Genomic DNA, 19,486 nt, shown 5'->3' with positions numbered 1-19,486 from the left:
GGAGTCTTCCTTCTCCCTGGCAGCCAGGCAGGCAGCACCAAACCAGCATCCTGTAGCAACAGGAACAAAGGCCTGGCCTGTATATGGGGGCTGTAAAAGGCCATTGTGTAGGGAGGGAGGGTGGGTGTTGTAGAACTTGTTGCAGGCTTATTAGGAGGTGTTATGTCAACCCCCCCTAAACACACACACACACGCACACACACACACACACACACACACCCCATGGCCTGTTCCAAAGGTGTGATACTATGGTCTGGGGGCTTACAGCCTGCTGATTGGATACAGGTGTGGCGGGTGGTGAGGCCCTGTTGCAGGCGTGCGTGTGTGTGTGTGTGTGTGTGTGTGTGTGTGTGTGTGTGTGTGTGTGGGTGTGTGTGTGTGACCAGCCTCCTGCTGAGAGAAGGGTGTTAAACTCCAGGACGGCAGGCCCAGCAGCCCATTAGTACAAGCTCAAGGCACCGCTCCGACACTTCATTCCCCTGCTAAATGAGAGATTGGGGAGATACCGCCTTCCTCTCTGTAGCAGTAAACATTTAGTTTAGTTAGTAGCCAGCTCGGTAGCTTCCTCAGAAAATGTGCCTTTTAACACTTTGAAAATGCCTTGAGCAACGTTCGTTTGACCCCAAATAATGTCATGTTTTTGCTCCCTGTAAGAGTAAGACTGAGGGTGTGTCTTTAGCCCAAAGTGTTAGACAGAGAGACGGAGAGGTATAGAGTAGGGGAAAAAGAGTGTGTTGAAATATGGGAGAACCTGTTTAAGACAGGAAGACCGTGTTGTATGACCTTTAGGATATCGAGTGATGAATAGGTAATGTTTGGGTTGAAAGCACAGGGAAGTGAGTGATGAGGATGGTGGATACCTCAGCTGATGGCTCCTCCTGTTCAGCCATGGTGGTCCAGTCTCTAGCCGCTCTCCCCCTTTCTGCTTCACTTCAAGCACAAACATCTGGAGGTGCAGGTCGGCGACTCCGGCAGGGAGAGGTGGGAGTTTGTGTGTGTGTGTTGATGGGAGTGTGTTGGGGGGAGCGGGGTTTGAACTGGTTGGGGGCCTCATCAATACACATCCTGAGAGGGGGAGAGAAACAGGAAGATTTCACATAAATCACATCCTGTGAGGGGGAGAGAAACAGGCATATTTCAAGACTTTCACATAAATCATGCCTTGACGTCAGTGGAAGATTTGAGCAAAAATTCAAGTTGCACATGTTGATATCCAGTTAGGACTCAGGTCTTTGTCAGTTTGATAGGTGAATAAATAAACCAATGCAAATTCTGCACCATTAAATGTAGTAAAACGCGCACGGCAAGTGATACCAGAGTCAATGTACCGGTTAGTCAGGGTAATTGAGGTAATATGTATATGAAGGTAAAGAGCCTATTTCTTCTTAACTGACTTTCCTAGTTAAATAAAGGTGAAATAAATCAAATAAAAATTCAATTGAACTTCCATAGGCTTCACAGTAACAGGGCTTAATGGTCTGTGTTATAGTTTCCCAGACTTTGAGTCTTTTTCCCTTGTTGGGGTTCATTGTGTGGCATCTTGTCTCAGAGATGAGGACTTTCTTTTCTTAAATAGCATGATGGAAATGAGAAGCTATCTGATATGCAAGGCTGCCAGTGCCAGCCAGCCAGACAGTTATCCAGTCAGCCAGCTATACAGCCAGCCAGCCAGTTATCCAGCTAGCCAGCTATCCAGTCAGCCAGCTATACAGCCAGCCAGCCAGCTATCCAGCCAGCCAGCTATACACCCAGTCAGCCAGCTATACACCCAGTCAGCCAGCTATACACCCAGTCAGCCAGCTATACACCCAGTCAGCCAGCTATACACCCAGTCAGCCCGCTATCCAGTCAGCCCGCTATCCAGCCAGCCAGCTATCCAGCCAGCCAGCTATACAGCCAGCCAGCTATACAGCCAGCCAACTATACAGCCAGCTATACAGTCAGACAGCTTTACACCCAGCCAGCCAGCTATCCAGTCAGCCAGCTATCCAGTCAGCCAGCTATCCAGCCAGCCAACTATCCAGCCAGCCAGCTATACAGCCACCCAACTATACAGACAGCTATACAGTCAGACAGCTTTACACCCAGTCAGCCAGCTATACAGCCAGCCAGCCAGCTATACACTCAGCCAGCCAGCTATATACCCAGCCAGCCAGCTATACACTCAGCCAGCCAGCTATACACTCAGCCAGCCAGCTATACACTCAGCCAGCCAGCTATATACCCAGCCAGCCAGCTATACACTCAGCCAGCCAGCTATACACTCAGCCAGCCAGCTATACACCCAGCCAGCTATCCAGTCAGACAGCCAGCTTTACACCCAGCCAGCCAGCTATACACTCAGCCAGCCAGCTATACACCCAGCCAGCTATACACCCAGCCAGCCAGCTATACACCCAGCCAGCCAGCTATACACCCAGCCAGCCAGCTATACACCCAGCCAGCCAGCTATACACCCAGCCAGCTATCCAGTCAGACAGCTTTCCACCCAGCCAGCCAGCTATACACCCAGCCAGCCAGCTATACACCCAGCCCTCCAGCTATACACTCAGCCATCCAGCTATACACCCAGCCATCCAGCTATACACCCAGCCATCCAGCTATACAGCCAGCCAGCCAGCTATACACTCAGCCATCCAGCTATACAGCCAGCCAGCCAGCTATACACCCAGCCAGCCAGCTATACAGCCAGCTATACACCCAGCCAGCCAGCTATACACTCAGCCAGCCAGCTATACACTCAGCCAGCCAGCTATACACTCAGCCAGCCAGGTATACACTCAGCCAGCCAGCTATACAGCCAGCCAGCCAGCTATACACCCAGCCAGCCAGCTATACAGCCAGCCAGCCAGCTATACACTCAGCCAGCCAGCTATACACTCAGCCAGCCAGCTATACACCCAGCCAGCCAGCTATACACCCAGCCAGCCAGCTATACACCCAGCCAGCCAGCTATACACCCAGCCAGCCAGCTATCCAGTCAGCCAGCCAGCTATACACACAGCCAGCCAGCTATCCAGTCAGTCAGCTATCCAGTCAGACAGCTTTACACCCAGCCAGCCAGCTATCCAGTCAGACAGCTTTACACCCAGCCAGCCAGCCAGCTATCCAGTCAGACAGCTTTACACCCAGCCAGCCAGCTATACAGCCAGCCAGCTATCCAGTCAGACAGCTTTACACCCAGCCAGCCAGCCAGCTATCCAGTCAGACAGCTTTACACCCAGCCAGCCAGCTATACACCCAGCCAGCCAGCTATACACCCAGCCAGCCAGCTATCCAGTCAGCCAGCCAGCTATACACCCAGCCAGCCAGCTATACACCCAGCCAGCCAGCTATACACCCAGCCAGCCAGCTATCCAGTCAGACAGCTTTACACCCAGCCAGCCAGCTATACAGCCAGCCAGCTATCCAGTCAGCCAGCCAGCTATCCAGTCAGCCAGCCAGCTATACACCCAGCCAGCCAGCTATCCAGTCAGACAGCCCATCCCCCATCCCTCAACAGGAGCATCTACTGTCCTAGACTCAACTTAGTGTAGTAGTGTCCCACAGATGGGCTCATTTTAATTATTTATTTTAATTTTGCTGTCAAACAATATTCCAACTAGTGGGTTATTTTATACATCCAATCATTCATATAAGCATGTAATTCTATAGGTTATTGTTCATTCAAGCTTGCTTTTCAGTAAGACAGCAGATTGTCTGTCTGAGTGTTGGCAATGTGATTGTGTTGTATTGATATGTATCACTGTCTGCCAGTTGTTCTTGTGGTCTCACCATCCATCCATCCATCCATCCCCCTCTCTCTCTTTCTCTCTCTCTGCAGGGGCTCCAGGTTCAGACAAGTTCTGATGAGAATGGTCGGAAGCTCGGGGTCACATTCCGAACAGACAGTGAGTCTTTCTCACAGCGAAACCTTGTTTAAATGTTATCTCCACATTTATACAATTATAGAATTGTTACTGTTTACTATTTAACATGGCCTTGCATGAAAACTGCCTGCCCTTTCCATTCCATCCTAAAGTTGCCACTTCTCAGAGTCCCATCCCTGACCAAACTTCTCCCAGCCATCCCCCTACCAAGTTAATTTCTCCAGAAGTCAAAGTTTTCTCTCTTGTAGCAAATCCGGATTTTCCCAGCAGTCGGCTGCTATTGTCCTTGACTGTCAGAGGGGAACAGCTTTTCTGAAAAGCGTCTCTGTGGTTTAGCATCACAATCGACTGCAGCTCAGAGCCAGGGGGCGTGTGTGATACAGCCCGCTGCTCCTCTTCCTCTACCTGAGAGAGAGAAGAGAGGACATAGGGATCATTAACAAAAGAGATGGGAGGGGAGAGGAGAGGAGGGGAGCGGAGGGGAGAGGAGGGGAGAGGAGGGGAGCGGAGGGGAGAGGAGGGGAGCAGAGAGGAGAGGAGGGGAGCGGAGGGGAGAGGAGGGGAGCGGAGGGGAGCAGAGAGGAGAGGAGGGGAGAGGAGGGGAGCAGAGAGGAGTGGAGGGGAGCAGAGGAGTGGAGGGGAGCAGAGGAGTGGAGGGGAATGGAGAGGAGGGGAGCAGAGTGGAGGAGAGAGGAGTGGAGGGGAGCAGAGAGGAGGGGAGCGGAGAGGAGGGGAGAGAGGAGGGGAGCAGAGAGGAGGAGATGAGGGGAGCAGAGAGGAGGAGATGAGGGGAGCGGAGAGGAGGGGAGGGGAGCAGAGGGGAGGGGAGCAGAGGGGAGGGGAGCAGAGAGGAGGGGAGGGGAGAGGAGAGGAGAGGAGGGGAGAGGAGGGGAGCAGAGAGGAGAGGAGTGGAGGGGAGCAGAGGAGTGGAGGGGAGCAGAGAGGAGGGGAGGGGAGCAGAGAGGAGGAGAAAGGAGAGGAGGGGAGAGAGGAGGGGAGGGGAGAGAGGAGGGGAGCAGAGAGGAGGAGATGAGGGGAGCGGAGAGGAGGGGAGGGGAGCAGAGAGGAGGGGAGTGGAGGGGAGCAGAGAGGAGGGGAGAGAGGAGAGGAGAGGAGGGGAGGGGAGCAGAGAGGAGAGGAGAGGAGGGGAGGGGAGCAGAGAGGAGGGGATGGGAGCAGAGGGGACAGCTCCTTGCATGGCTGCACATTCTCTTCCCCAGGCTTGGCTCAGAGAGAATCTCACCCACCCACCTGTCCATCAGTCCCACCCAGCCGTTCCCGTCCATCAGTCCCGTCCATCAGCCTTCACCCAGGGAGCCCTGTTCTGTTCTGAACTCTCCATCTTAACCATACTCTCTGTTCTGAACTCTCCATCTTAACCATACTCTCTGTTCTGAACTCTCCATCTTAACCATACTCTCTGTTCTGAGCTCTCTGATCCTCGTTTTTCTCTTCTCTCTCTGTTGTGTTGTGATCTGTGGTGTGAGGTGGGTTATCTGTGTGGTAGATGAGGTCGGAAGGGCTTCTGCTTCTGCTAATAAAGGTTGTTTTGAAATTGAAAATAGATTAAAAAAACTATGTCCATCAACCTTCTCTCCTCTCTGTCTTTTAACAGTCTAATTGTGATACGTCCTCTTTCTTCCCTCCTCTGTTCTTCTCTGCCAGATTGCTCTGTGAACTGGAGCCCATTGGGGAAGCATGCCATCTATGAGGTGAACAATGTGACGTTCAGCCACCTCTCCTGTGACAGCGAGGCTGCTGTGGTGGTCCACTGGATGAGCAGCCCTCTGGGTACGTAACCAAGCCGTCTACACCTGCACTGTCTATGGAATTAGAACGTTCACCATGATGAAATAAAGTAGATGCCCAGGACCTCTGGGTATGAGGTATGTACAGCTATGCTCACTGGCGTACCACACACCGCAGCATCCCCCGTAAGGCATGAAATTAGCTATAAACCTGTACATTTTTCTCTTTGTTCAATGGGAAAATGTGTGGAATTGTATGAAGTTAGCTGTTTTCTAGAGTAGTTATGGACTGGAGATGAAAAAAGTCCCTCTGTGATTAGAAATGAGCAGTCATTCATAGGGAGGGAAAAAGTTCCCCGTGCAAAAGTTAGTGGTAGACCTACTGTTAAATTGTTTTGGATAGATCACGTTACATTTGGGAGATACCATAACATTTTAAAACCTTGGTATGTGCACGTGTGTGTTTGCTTTCTACGCCTGGTGACACACAGGAGTGGTTTATGTTTATCTTCAGTATTTCAGGGCAGGCTGGGTTGAAGGGAGTAGAGTTTGTAGAGGAAAGAGGTTTGGGAACAGGAGAGGAGAGGAGAAGAGAGAAAAGGCTAATCTTCAAAGCCCTGTGTTGTCGTGTTGGGCTTGTCCTGATCACAGACCCAGGTTACCTCCCCCAGCCCTGTGTTGTTGGTCCTGATCACAGACCCAGGTTACCTCCCCCAGCCCTGTGTTGTTGGTCCTGATCACAGACCCAGTTCACCTGCCCCAGCCCTGTGTTGTTGGTCCTGATCACAGACCCAGGTTACCTCCCCCAGCCCTGTGTTGTTGGTCCTGATCACAGACCCAGTTCACCTCCCCCAGCCCTGTGTTGTTGGTCCTGATCACAGACCCGGGTTACCTCCCCCAGCCCTGTGTTGTTGGTCCTGATCACAGACCCAGTTCACCTCCCCCAGCCCTTTGTTGTTGGTCCTGATCACAGACCCAGTTCACCTCCCCCAGCCCTGTGTTGTTGGTCCTGATCACAGACCCGGGTTACCTCCCCCAGCCCTGTGTTGTTGGTCCTGATCACAGACCCAGTTCACCTCCCCCAGCCCTGTGTTGATGGTCCTGATCACAGACCCAGTTCACCTCCCCCAGCCCTGTGTTGATGGTCCTGATCACAGACCCAGGTTACTTCCCCAGCAGGCCCCTGACAGGGAAGAGATCCATACCCTACACAACAAAGCTGTGATTTGTCTGTGAAGGAATGTGTGTGTGTTGGCGTGTGTGTTTGTCTTGACTGTCTCTGTTTGCACGCGATCTGTGCCTGTGTGACAGAGAGAGAGCAAGACTAAGAGAAAGGGAGGCCTCCTCTGCTTCCGTCTGCTGAGGCGCTATTGAACTTGGTAACGTGAAGCCTTGGCTGATCCTCAGGACAATGCAGCTTGCTGTTCTCCGGGGGTTAATCCCTGGGACACTGCTCAGGTAGAGGGTTACACATAGACGGAGGAAAATAAAAGGATAAGGGGGGAGAGAGAGGAGGGAGGGAGCTGAAGCTTCCGGCCCCAGGACAAAAACATGCCTGGAGACAGACAACCCAACCAGTCCGACAGCTTTTTCTTCCCAGTTTTCTTTCTCTCTCTCTGTTGACGGTGAGGCTGATGGTATCTGTGTGGAGGTAGAGGAAAGGAGGAGGTGTGTAGTTACAGCTACCAGAAAGAGGAGGCTCTTTCAGCTCCTCAGCTTGAACACACACACACACGGAGCCTCCGCTCCCCATCGAGGTAACAGGAGCCACAGGGAATGTGTGTTTTCTGCCTCTGCTGTTGCCTCGGACTGATAAAGCAGAAACATAATTAACAGGGAGGTGCGCTGGCACACTTTGAAGGGCACGGGAATGCTCCCTTGGCACGCAGACACCCTCCCTCCTGTCCTCTGCAAACCTGGGTTCAAATGCTATTTCAAATCTATTTATTAAGCGTAGCTGTGCTTGCTTAAGCTTGCCTGTTGCTATGAATCAATCGAGAAGTGCTAAAAGTGCAAATCCTGCCCACCTGGCACTCCAGACAGGCTAAGACACACCTGCTCACTCACTCAGACACTGACACATCACCCTTTCCTTTCCCTTCTCTTTGATTTATGTTTCTGTGTCTTCCTGTTGTTAGTCTGGCGTTGTTCTGTTTTTTTGTTTGTTTAGTTTCTACAATTGTAAAGCTACTTTGGGTCCTTGCAAAGTGCTATTTAAGTCACATATAGTATTATTATTATTATTAAAACAAATGCTCAAAGTATTTGAAAGATTGCAAATAGTATTTGAACCCATGTCAAGTACTCTGCCAGGGCACATACTCTTTCTCCTGCTGGTTCATATTATGGTCTCTCATAAAAAGGAAGAAAAAAGGTCTCGAAATGTGTTTGATGCCTGCCCTGACCTCGCGTGCGTGTGTGTGTTTGTGTGTGTGTGTGTGTGTGTGTGTGTGTGTGTGCGCACGCTTGTATTACTATTCTCGTGGGTTCCGGAAATCACCAAAAGTCCCCACAAGGATAGTAAAACAAGGAAAATTCTACCAAGAGAGGATATTTCCCATATCCCCACGAGGACAAAAGCTATTTTAGGGTTATGCTTAGGGGTTAGGGTTATGCTTAGTGGTTAGGGTTAAGGGTTAGTAGTTAGGGAAAATAGGATTTTGAATGGAAATAAATGTTAAGACCCCATAAGGATAGTAAAATGTGTGTATCTTTACATGGTTCTTCACTTTATTTGTGCCTTTATCATGTTTTGGCCCAAATCCCTCGCTCATCAGTCCTTATTCAGTGTTTTCCATCCTTTCTGACTGACCTGTACTACAGACAAGGAGGAGGAATGTAGAATCCATCCTGTCTGACTGACCTGTACTACAGACAAGGAGGAGGAATGTAGAATCCATCCTGTCTGACCTGTACTACAGACAAGGAGGAGGAATGTAGAATCCATCCTGTCTGACCTGTACTACAGACAAGGAGGAGGAATGTAGAATCCATCCTGTCTGACCTGTACAACAGACAACTGGTGAAGAAGTTAGAATCCATCCTGTCTGACTGTGCCCAGCCCCTACACTATGAGTTCCATCCTGTCTGACCGTGCCCAGCCCTTACACTATGAGTTCCATCCTGTCTGACCGTGCCCAGCCCCTACACTATGAGTTCCATCCTGTCTGACCGTGCCCAGCCCCTACACTATGAGTTCCATCCTGTCTGACCGTGCCCAGCCCCTACACTATGAGTTCCATCCTGTCTGACCGTGCACAGTCCCTACACTATGAGTTCCATCCTGTCTGACTGTGCCCAGCCCCTACACTATGAGTTCCATCCTGTCTGACTGTGCCCAGCCCCTACACTATGAGTTCCATCCTGTCTGACCGTGCCCAGCCGTTCCATCCTGTCTGACTGTGCCCAGCCCCTACACTATGAGTTCCATCCTGTCTGACTGTGCCCAGCCCCTACACTATGAGTTCCATCCTGTCTGACCATGCCCAGCCGTTCCATCCTGTTTGACTGTGCCCAGCCCCTACAGCATGAGTTCCAGGTCTTACCCTTTGGCTCCCTGTTTAGATTCCCCCACTGTTTAGACTAACAGGTGCAAGCACTCATTCACCACTATGGCCATTTCCCTTTTGAATACAGGGAAGAGAAGAAAGAAGGCTAGGAATGATGATGTTGAGGAGGACGATGGTAATATGTTGTTGTTGATGATGATGGTGGTGTTGATGCTGATGATGTTTTTTGTTTTTGTCAGCACATTGTTGATATGTCGTTGACAAGATACAGAGCACTTGACTTATTAGACAACTATGGCTTGCTTAGTGCTGCCTGTAAAGTGGACCACTAGTAGGCTTACTGTGTATAGTAGTATTGATGGCTGTCAGCCCTAGGACTTGATGGACTAGCTCATTGTATTCCACTAGGACTTGATGGACTAGCTCATTGTATTCCACTAGGACTTGATGGACTAGCTCATTGTATTCCACTAGGACTTGATGGACTAGCTTATTGTATTCCACTAGGACTGTGTGTCGTTGTGATCCATGTGTATTTTATATGTTGTTTTTATGCTCCTTTCCTGCTAAACCAATTGCTCTCTGGGTCAAATACAAGTTGAACTTGTTGTTGCGTCCAGGTATTGAAGGTGTATATTATTGTGTCTAGGTATAGAGCATGTGAAGGGCTTCAGAGTCTACCTGGAGGATAAGGACCCAGAGGGGAAGCAGTGTCAGCACATGATCCTCAAAGACCCACGACAGCTCAACTTTTCCTACAGCAATGTGGTAAGTCACAGCACAGACTCAGCCAACTGGATTTATTTTGTGTGAACTAGCTTGGTATAATATAATATAATAACTAAAGCTCAACTTTCCAAGTGATGTAAGTATTTGGGCGCTGTAGCCCTTACAAGACTTGATGACCGAAACACGCCCATTTTGACTGCTGATAATAAATCGAAGTAATAATTTATTTGTAAGTGCTGGCTGATTGAAGTATACCTTCACCTTGTTATTTCCTGATAGAAGATGAACTCTCAGCCTTTCCCTGGCCTGGCCTTTGAGACGGACTACATGGTCCGGATTGTTCCTTTCCCCACCTTCATGAATGACAGCTTCTTCCCGCCGTCCTTCCTGCGCACCAACTGTAAGAGAAACACTCCTCGAACTGCAGGTTGTAGACCGTAAACACAGTTTAATCACTACAGGCAACTTTAAGGGGAATCAGACAGGAGTGCCAGTAGTTTTACCTGGCCACATAACCTGACTGAGGAAAATCTTCAGGCCCTCATTTTGGAAAAACTCCTAGCCCTAGTGATGATCTTGTGAATTGGTATAGTCGTGTAACTGTAGTGTAACAGTTATGTAACTACTGCAACAGTTGTGCAACAGTCGTGCAACTAGTTTAACAGTCGTGTAACAGTCGTAACTGTAGTGTAACATTAGTGTAACTGTCATGCAACTGTAGTGTAACAGTCGTGTAACAAGTGCAACAGTCATGTAGCTAGTGTAACTGTCATGCAACTGTAGTGTAACAGTCGTGTAACAAGTGTAACAGTCGTGTAACAAGTGCAACAGTCATGTAGCTAGTGCAACAGTCATGTAGCTAGTGTAACAGTCATGTAACTAGTGTAACAGTCATGTAACTAGTGTAACAGTCGTGCAACAGTCGTACAACAGTCGTACAACAGTCGTGTAACTGTTATGCAACAGTAGTGTAACTGTAGTGAGTGTAACTGTAGTGTAACTGTAGTGAGTGTAACTGTAGTGTAACTATAGTGTAACTGTTGATGAAGACTCCTGTTGTAATGTCTTGTTTTTGTTGTGTGTTTGTTCTCAGCCTGTGAAGTGCTTCTGGGACCCGACAACCTCGTCTGCAAACCATGTGAGTCCCCATTGTACATCTACTTGCTCATATACCTGTGTAATGCTGTTAACAACACTTTATTAACACGTCAACAACATAGTATTAACATATTTTACATAGTAAATAGCCTACTAATGTCCTTATAATTGCATAGTAATGGAGTTGAGTGTAAGGCATTGTGATTAATTGCAATGATATAGACATTCCTCTATTTTCTCATATACATACCTTCCTCTCTGTCTGGTGGTTGTGATCAGTTTGGAAGCCCAAGACCCTCAACATCTCTCAGCGGGGCACCAACCTCCATGTTGTCTTTGACCACGCCCCCTCCACCTTCGGCTTCACCGTCTACTACCTGTACTACAAACTACGACAGGAGGGACCCTTCAGGCTCAAACGCTGCAAACCGGTAAGGAAGGAAATTATGTTATGAGTATGTTCCAGAGCCTCAAGGCTTTTCTTGTTTAGATCGTGTGGTCAGGAAAATCTCAGGGCCATTCTTATGAGCTGTGATAACTAAGCAATGATGAGCTGCATCTTAGCCTGCATTTATCAAGCTCATCAGAGTAGAAGTGCTGATGATCTAGGATCAGTTTTGCCTTATGCCTACCCTAAAAAACATTTTTATATTTTACAATTTTAACCTTTATTTAACTAGGCAAGTCAGTTAAGAACAAATTCTTATTTACAATGATGGCCAAAGCCGGACGACGCTGGGCCAATTGTGCGCTGCCCTATGGTACTCCCAATCACGGCCGGATGTGATACAGCCTGGATACAGGAAATGGAAATGGGAGGACCTGGTCATAGATCAGCACTCCTACTCTAAGATGATTTTTATGAATACTGCTCCTAATGTGTTTCCCAGACACTGAGGAGGATGTAGTATGGTCACGGTGTGTTGACGTGTCTGCTGCCTTGGGCTCCTCTACCAGGCCTCTGCCTGCTGGGCCTCTCTCTCTCTGACAATCTATGGCCTCCTGGGAGACATCCATGGACTTATCATACTTTCCGCTCTCGCTCTCTTTCTATCTCTCTCTCGCTCTCTCTTGCTCTTTCTGTTTCTCTCACTCACTCGCTCTCTGTCTCTCTCTTTCTTTTTATTTTTCTTTCTCTCTGTCAGTGACAGAAAGAACAACTCTGAGGCAGACCTGTTTCAAATAGCATTTGACATTTATTTAAAATACTTTGAGCATATGCTTTAACCTGTTGGAGTGCCAGGTCTGGTCAGAGCCACTGAGGTCCTGAAGACTTTCCCAGCAGAAGAACAGATTGTCATTATCCAAGGCTGGAGGAGAGCTGGAGGAGAGCTGGAGGAGAGCTGGAGGAGAGCTGGAGGAGAGCTGGAGGAGAGTAGAGGCTTTCTCTCTCATGTTGCCAGAACACGTTGCATTGTTTTAGTTGGAGAGAGAAAGATAAAACCTATAATCTCCCCCCTTCTTCTTCCAGTCAAGTCCTCTCTCAGCCCTACAGTTGTTCTGCCTGTGAACAATGACGAAAGCAGAAAAGCCCCCCCAGCTAGTTCTATCAAGTCCTTTCTCTCACTGTGGTTTGAAACAGGATCTGCTTATATCATCAACAATGGGATTATTTGGACATCAGGTGGAAAGAAACTATCTTTATGTTAGTATTCTAAAGCCCTCGTCATAGATGCAGAAAACTCCTCAGCTGTGTACCAAATTCAACATGAAGACATTATCACCACAGAAACAACATGGATTTAGTCGGTAACATGTGCACACATCCCTTCAGGGGGAAAATGTAGCTGCTGTTGAAAATGGTTGATTATTGATAATCATGCACTTCTTTACTCTCTTTTTGTACAGGAGTTAAATCTGCCCAAAACAACATGTGTTCTTCAAGATGTGATACCAGGAACCTATGCGATTGAGGTAAGGATTCTCACCTCCCTCTACTGCAGTATTCTCTCCTGATTGTGACTATAGCATATTATGATTATTATACAGTCACACTTAAGAAAGCTTATGGATATACTATTCTAAACCATAAAGAATCCCTGCAGCTCATATTTATCGACATCTTTTGTCCTGCAGCTGCGAGATGACACCAACACCACCAGGAGACAGGCCCAGTACCACGTGAGCCAAGGTGAGCTTCCTTGCCTCTGTACTGACACACTAGATACCATCATAGCCTCACACTTCTCTGTGGACCAATAACTTTTTACTAGACTCCCATTACATTACATACGCACGGATGACATAAGCATGGATGACGTGCTTCTACACCTGCAATGCTTGCTGTTTGGGGTTTTAGGCTGGGTTTCTGTACAGCACTTTGTGACATCAGCTGATGTAAGAAGGGCTTTATAAATATATTTGATTGATTGATGACTGGAGGACATTCTACCATAATGTCCAGCCCACTCCCCGTGGGCAGGTCCTATCAGATTCATGAGATGTATTCTAATTTATTTATTCTAATTTCTACCATAATGTCCAGCCCACTCCCTGTGGGCAGGTCCTATCAGAGCCATGGCCATCACTGTTCCTCTGGTCATAATTTCTGCCTTTGCTACACTCTTCACCGTCATGTGCCGTAAGAAACAACAAGGTACATTCCTTTTATCATTGTTTTCATATTACTACACGTCATTTTACATTCAGTCTCCATTCTGTCTGTTTACCGAGTCTAACTTTTAATGTATTCCAACATTTACTTACATTATGAGACGTTTAGTAGATTAGGCCAGTGCTACTGTGTCAATGCATTTCCTTTCACCCTTCTATATGGAATTAATATTTTATTAATATGCCATCTATCCATCCATCCATCCAGAGAACATCTACTCCCATCTGGACGAGGAGAGCTCTGAGTCATCGTCTCACACCACAGCTCTGAATGCAGACAGGCCCTGGCCCCGGACCAAGGTGTTTGTCTGCTATTCCACTAAGGACTGCCCCAAACACCTCGCTGTCATACAGAGCTTCGCCTTCTTCCTCCAGGACTTCTGTGGCTGTGAGGTAGGCACTAAGCTTCAGAAATAATGCTCATTGGAGCACCAAACCCCTTATCTAGATTATAGCTCCTTAGTTTAGCTCTATTAAGGGTTACCTGAGGGTTGGCTCAGGCCAGGGAATTGAATGTGAACTGACTACATGGCAGAAGCTTGAAAGTCTGGAATGTGGGTTGTGTGACACCTGCTGGCTAGTAGTCGAATTACTACTAGTAGTAGAGGAATACCCCAGTACATACTCAAGAATAGTTTAGTATTCTGTAGTAATAATCCATAAAAATGATAATAATATGAATATGCAATCGTTGCCTGACTATTGCTGTCTGTGATTGAATTATTCCTAGAGGTGATGTTATTACACCTGTTATAACACCACATACCACTTTGATCCTGTGTATTGTGTCTTAGGTGACTCTGGACCTATGGGAGCACCTGCAGATCTGTAAGGAGGGCCAGATGTCCTGGCTGAGCCGGCAGATAGACGAGGCTCACTACATCATCACTGTCTGCTCCAAGGGCCTCAAGTACTACGTAGAGAAGAAAACCCGCAGAGGGAAATCACCAGCCAGAACTTGCCCTGGAGGTGTTTGATTGATTGATTGATTTCATTTATTTGACAGTTGAACAAAAAATAATATACATCCGGTTCATACATTTCATTGCAAGTTGTGGTTGTTTTAGGGAAAGGGCATACCTAGTCAGTTGCTCAACTGAATGCATTCAACCGAAATGTGTCTTCTGCATTTAACCCAACCCCTCTGAATCAGAGAGGTGCAGGGGGATGCCTTGTGCCACGTCATCGGCGCCCAGGGAGCAGTTGTTGTTGGGGGTTAACTGCCTTGCTCAAAAGTGTTCACCTTGCAGGCTCAGGGATTCACTCCTAACCACTCTTAACCTCTAGGTTACCTGGCTCTACCTGTTTTACCTACCTTAGTTAAATGCACTGAATGTAAATCGCTCTGGATCAGTGTTGGGGAATGTTACTTTTATGAAAAGTAACTTGTTACATTACTTTTGCATTACCAAATACAAAAAACCCTCTGAAGATACCTTGGTCATTCATTTTTATGCCCAGTAGAGGGCGCACACCACCTTTAAATGGGCTGTATTATAGTTAACCGCCAGTAGCCTATTCTAACTCTGGGCTACTCTGGGCTACCAACTCAACTAATAATGACAGATGCAATATATCCTTTACAATACTTAATATAAATGATTTTGTTGAATTATGCACACATGAGTAAATGCATATATAACCAACTGCCCAGTAAAAAGAGAGCTCAAATAAATACAACTGGCCACGAATCTGTTTTACACACAGATACGAACTGGCCAGAGAGATCTAAAACTACACGATCACATTGTGTAATTGTAGTGCCCTTTTCTTTATATTTATCGTGAAGACGGAGCTGGAGAAATGTCCGTTCTTATCAACTGAGCATAACTTGATCACCTAACTAAGGTGTTTGCTTCATTAGCAGACAGTAATTGGGGCATTCACCTGAACCTGATGATCCTGTGTTTGCGTGTGAATCCTGCAATTATCGTCAGTCAAGTACCATCTGTCCTTTTCTTCTACCAATTCAAAGTAATGCAAATACTTCCACAATAAAGGCTATTGTCTCTGCCATCTCGCTAGCTATCTACCAGCTAACATGCCAGATACCCGCCACAATGTTCATGCTGTATTTGCGTCAACAAAGAAAAAGGGAAATAATATTGTAAAAGTAACTAAGTAACTGATTTCTTAAATTGACAAACTAATGTATTAGGTTACTCATTACCACAAAAATGTAATCTGAATACTCTAACGGGTTATATGTATTGCATTACCCCCAACAATGCTCTGGATAAGAACTTCTGCTAAATGACCAAAATGTAAGGATGGCACAAAGTCACTGACTTATGTCCATTGGGTTTGTTTTGGAGCAGGTGGTGGAGCAGCAGGTGGTGGAGCAGCAGCGGCAGCTGCAAATGGAGCAGAGCTCTTCATCGTTGCCGTGGCAATGATCGCAGAGAAGCTTCGCGAGGGTTGCCAGAAAGACCAGGACCTGTCTCGTTTCATGGCCATCTACTTCGACTACTCCCACGAGAGTGATGTCCCCACTGTGCTGAGCCTGGCTCCCAAGTTCAAGCTCATGGATCAGCTCCCTCAGATGTTCAGCCTCCTCCACTCTCGACAGCTCAGTTTACTGGAGCGCGAACCGCAGCCTCTCAACATCAGCAAGAGGAACTACTTCCGGAGCAAGTCGGGACGGTCTCTATACGTAGCCATCTGTAACATGCACCAGCACATTTCTCTGGAGCCTGATTGGTTCGAGAGGCAGCTGATGCCTGCCCCCCCAGCCCCGCCTCCGAAGCAGCGTGATGCCGCCGGAACGTCTTCGTCATCATCACCTCACATGGATAAGTTTGACTCTGGGCTGGTGCTCAATGAGGTTCTGTTTAAGTTGCCATCAGAAAGTGAGGGTACTCTGAAGAGGAATGTGCTGCTCACGTCTCTCCCACCCAACCTCAGTCTGGCCCACTGCTCCCTGGACAGACCTGTGGGGCCTAGGCCCGGCTCCAGCCTCTCTCAGGGGGAGATCGGGGGGCTGTCGGGGGCCTCATCTGGTCTGGGTCCTCTGGGTCTGGGGTCTCTGAGGCCTGTGGTCCCTGCCCAGGCTGGGGACGGCTCGGCCAGTCCTCCAGAGATGCCCAGGGACTCTGGGATCTATGATTCGTCAGTGCCTTCCTCTGAGCTGTCCATCCCCCTCATGGAGGGCCTGTCACCTGACCAGGCTGACTCCTCCTCACTGGCCGAAAGCGAATCATCTTCTTCCGGACTGGGTAAGAGACCAATGACTAAAAATGCCTAAAAGGATGTTGTATGTCATTTTCACATACTAATAGTCATGAAACATAACTTCCATATGTGGTCATGAATCATAAATCAGATTGTGAATGAGTCAGATTTAAAGCCCATTGCCTAAAAATGGCAAAAATTATTATGACATTTTCACATTCAAATACAGCAGGACTGATAATGAACCATGGGTCCGATTGTCAATGAGTCATCTAATTTGAATCGGAGATGATTCAGTCAGACTGACATCATAACAGAGTTTCTCAATCCACTCCTGAGGGACTCCTGGTCATTTCACAGAATTGTTTTGTACACAGAGTCCATATTTATAAGAATCAATTCCCCTCGCCCACGCCGACAAATTGGGGAAAACAAACATTCTTTCCCATTGACCCCCATTGTAAAAGATCCAACTTCTTTGTCGATGTATTATTATTTATTTTTTTTATATTAAAGAAAAAACAAAACATGCTGAAAAGCTGCTTTGTTGTTCAATGTACATGTAACCAGGTCATAAATCCTGACCTACGATTCGCAACGCACCCAGGTAGGGAAATGGAGCCTCACTCACTCACGTGGCTGCTATCCCCGTCATGAAAAGGGGCAATATTATGTTTTTATAAGTAGTGAGAACACTCAGGAGCAGGCAATGTTGAAAAGTAATCTTTTGACATGTTGGACTTTTCTTAAATATAATTTTGTAATTAACTGAAACAAGAAGACAACAAAAAAAGTGTGTTTGAAAAAAAGGTTTTGCTGTGAGCCAATGGAGTAACCTAGGTAACCACAGGTTGTTTTCCCCACAGGCGGGTGGAGGCCATGACGTTCTATCTAATACCGACTGGGTATTAATTCCCACCCCTTTCTCTGTTCCACCACTAGCACACCTGAATCAACATGTTCAACTAATCATCAAGCCCTTGATTAGTTGAAACAGCTGTGCTACTAATAAATTGTATTTTAAAGTACTGTATTTTACATCTGGCCCATGGCCTGTTGCTAAAGTGACGTCATTTGTGTTGAATTATGTTTGTTGTGCCTCCAGAAGTTGCTGAATATCTCTTCATCTTGTGTGTCTCCAGGTGATGAGGAGCCACCTGCTGTCAGCTCTCTGCGCTGTGCCATGGCAACCATCTGTAAAGCTGAGCTCCACCAACACCATCTAAAGCAGTCTGAAGGACTGGGGCTCCCTCCTGTCCCTGTTCCTCCCTTGTAGTGAACGGAACAACAACTTTACATTACCTGGACACGCATAAAGACACTTTACTGCCTTCAATGACACTGCCTTGATACAGACCATCATCCTGAGTTGTACTAGCTATCTAAAACATTGGATCCCAAATGAACAGTGTACGGTAACCAAGCCCATGGATGTCAGTGATGTCATCCGCTTTGGAATCTCTGTGGACTTGTGGCTGATAGAACACTGAGGAATGATGATGTCATTGTTTTAGAACACAGAGGGTTTTGTGAACGTTCTAAGTTGTGTGAAGGCAAGGCGTTATTTAATCAAGTGGTTGTATGTTGTTTTGCAGCGCTGTCCTGTATTTGTTAGTGGTCTAAAGGTGTTTATTTTTAGACTAGGCCAGCTCTTCCCTTTGAAACATCCCATACCAGGTTACTAGTTCACTAACACACCTGCTTCAACTCCTCGAATAATCATCAACCTTTGATTACTTGAATTAGGTGTGTTAGTGCTGGGCTTGAACAAAAGATATGCGACTTCAACACCAGATGTAGTGTGTTTCTAACTGGGACAATTCCGTGAGCCAGTGGTGATGACCATGCTCTTTTGAGTTGGTTTGTTACTTCATTTTAATTTATTGAAAATTATGAAATATGAAATTACTTTTTAAGGATACAAGGTGCTGAAATTGTGTGTAAAAACACTTTTACTTGTTTTTTTTAATGTAGTTTTCACCAATTTGTTTTACTAACAGAAAAGGTTTGACAACTCTTGTGTAAGAGATCAGATAAATTGGGAGTACCTAGGGCTGTGGCGGTCATGACATTTCATCAGCCGGTGATTGTCAAGCAAATAACTGTCGGTCTCACGGTAATTGACTGTCAATTCACATAAACACATTTAGCATCTCCTGGCTTCCACACATTGCCTACAAGCCACTGATGTTGACATTTGGATCATCTACATTTTAAAAAGTCTAATAAATCCATGTAATAAAGCCAACACCTTCACAATAAATCCATTATTTATTTTAGACAGGTCTAAAGAAGCATGATATGAAGAAAATGTAGTCTATTTCAGAAGAACAGAATAGCATACTCTGAGTTGGTTGTCCTCATGTTAGGTCCTGATCTGGCTATGGCAAACGGCTGTGGGCTACACTCGTTCATTTAGCAAACAAGATTTGGTTAGAATTCCGTGGCATTATTTTATATTATGAAGAGTACAATTGAACAAGCTGAATAAAATAGAAAGGATATTTTCTCCAAACGATTTGAGGGAGTGCGCACATGCGTGTAATCTGTGTTGAGTGGTTAATAAATAAATAGGTACTTCCTATATGCTTAATTTAAAGTTATTCATGTTATTAACTTTAGTTGTTCTACAAACGTTGGGCTATATGTTTTGATGTTTAATACATTGTAAGGCTGCATGATGACACTAATGATGATTAGAAAAAAGTCGCTTGAAAGGCATGAGCTCTGTTTTGTTTTTTTGCGCAGG

The 19,486-nt window shown here is 46.8% G+C and overlaps 1 protein-coding gene across 1 annotated transcript in view; it reads left to right on the top strand.

Moving 5' to 3' along the window:
* LOC115207379 (interleukin-17 receptor D) overlaps positions 1 to 18,751 on the top strand; it is a 44,857-nt gene extending 26,106 nt beyond the window's left edge. The window contains exons 2-14 of the mRNA XM_029774416.1: positions 3,824 to 3,890; positions 5,535 to 5,660; positions 9,776 to 9,894; positions 10,135 to 10,255; positions 10,949 to 10,993; positions 11,233 to 11,384; positions 12,802 to 12,867; positions 13,030 to 13,084; positions 13,439 to 13,549; positions 13,775 to 13,959; positions 14,361 to 14,535; positions 15,885 to 16,781; positions 17,880 to 18,751. Of these exons, the coding sequence (XP_029630276.1) occupies positions 3,824 to 3,890; positions 5,535 to 5,660; positions 9,776 to 9,894; positions 10,135 to 10,255; positions 10,949 to 10,993; positions 11,233 to 11,384; positions 12,802 to 12,867; positions 13,030 to 13,084; positions 13,439 to 13,549; positions 13,775 to 13,959; positions 14,361 to 14,535; positions 15,885 to 16,781; positions 17,880 to 18,013 (2,253 nt within the window). The 3' untranslated portion in view covers positions 18,014 to 18,751. The remainder of the gene's footprint in view (positions 1 to 3,823; positions 3,891 to 5,534; positions 5,661 to 9,775; positions 9,895 to 10,134; positions 10,256 to 10,948; positions 10,994 to 11,232; positions 11,385 to 12,801; positions 12,868 to 13,029; positions 13,085 to 13,438; positions 13,550 to 13,774; positions 13,960 to 14,360; positions 14,536 to 15,884; positions 16,782 to 17,879) is intronic.
* Positions 18,752 to 19,486: the final 735 nt, after the last annotated feature.

The sequence above is a fragment of the Salmo trutta genome, chromosome 14, assembly GCF_901001165.1.
Source record: "Salmo trutta chromosome 14, fSalTru1.1, whole genome shotgun sequence".
In the NCBI taxonomy this organism is placed as follows: domain Eukaryota; kingdom Metazoa; phylum Chordata; class Actinopteri; order Salmoniformes; family Salmonidae; genus Salmo; species Salmo trutta.
This window is presented reverse-complemented; position numbering and strand designations above follow the sequence as displayed.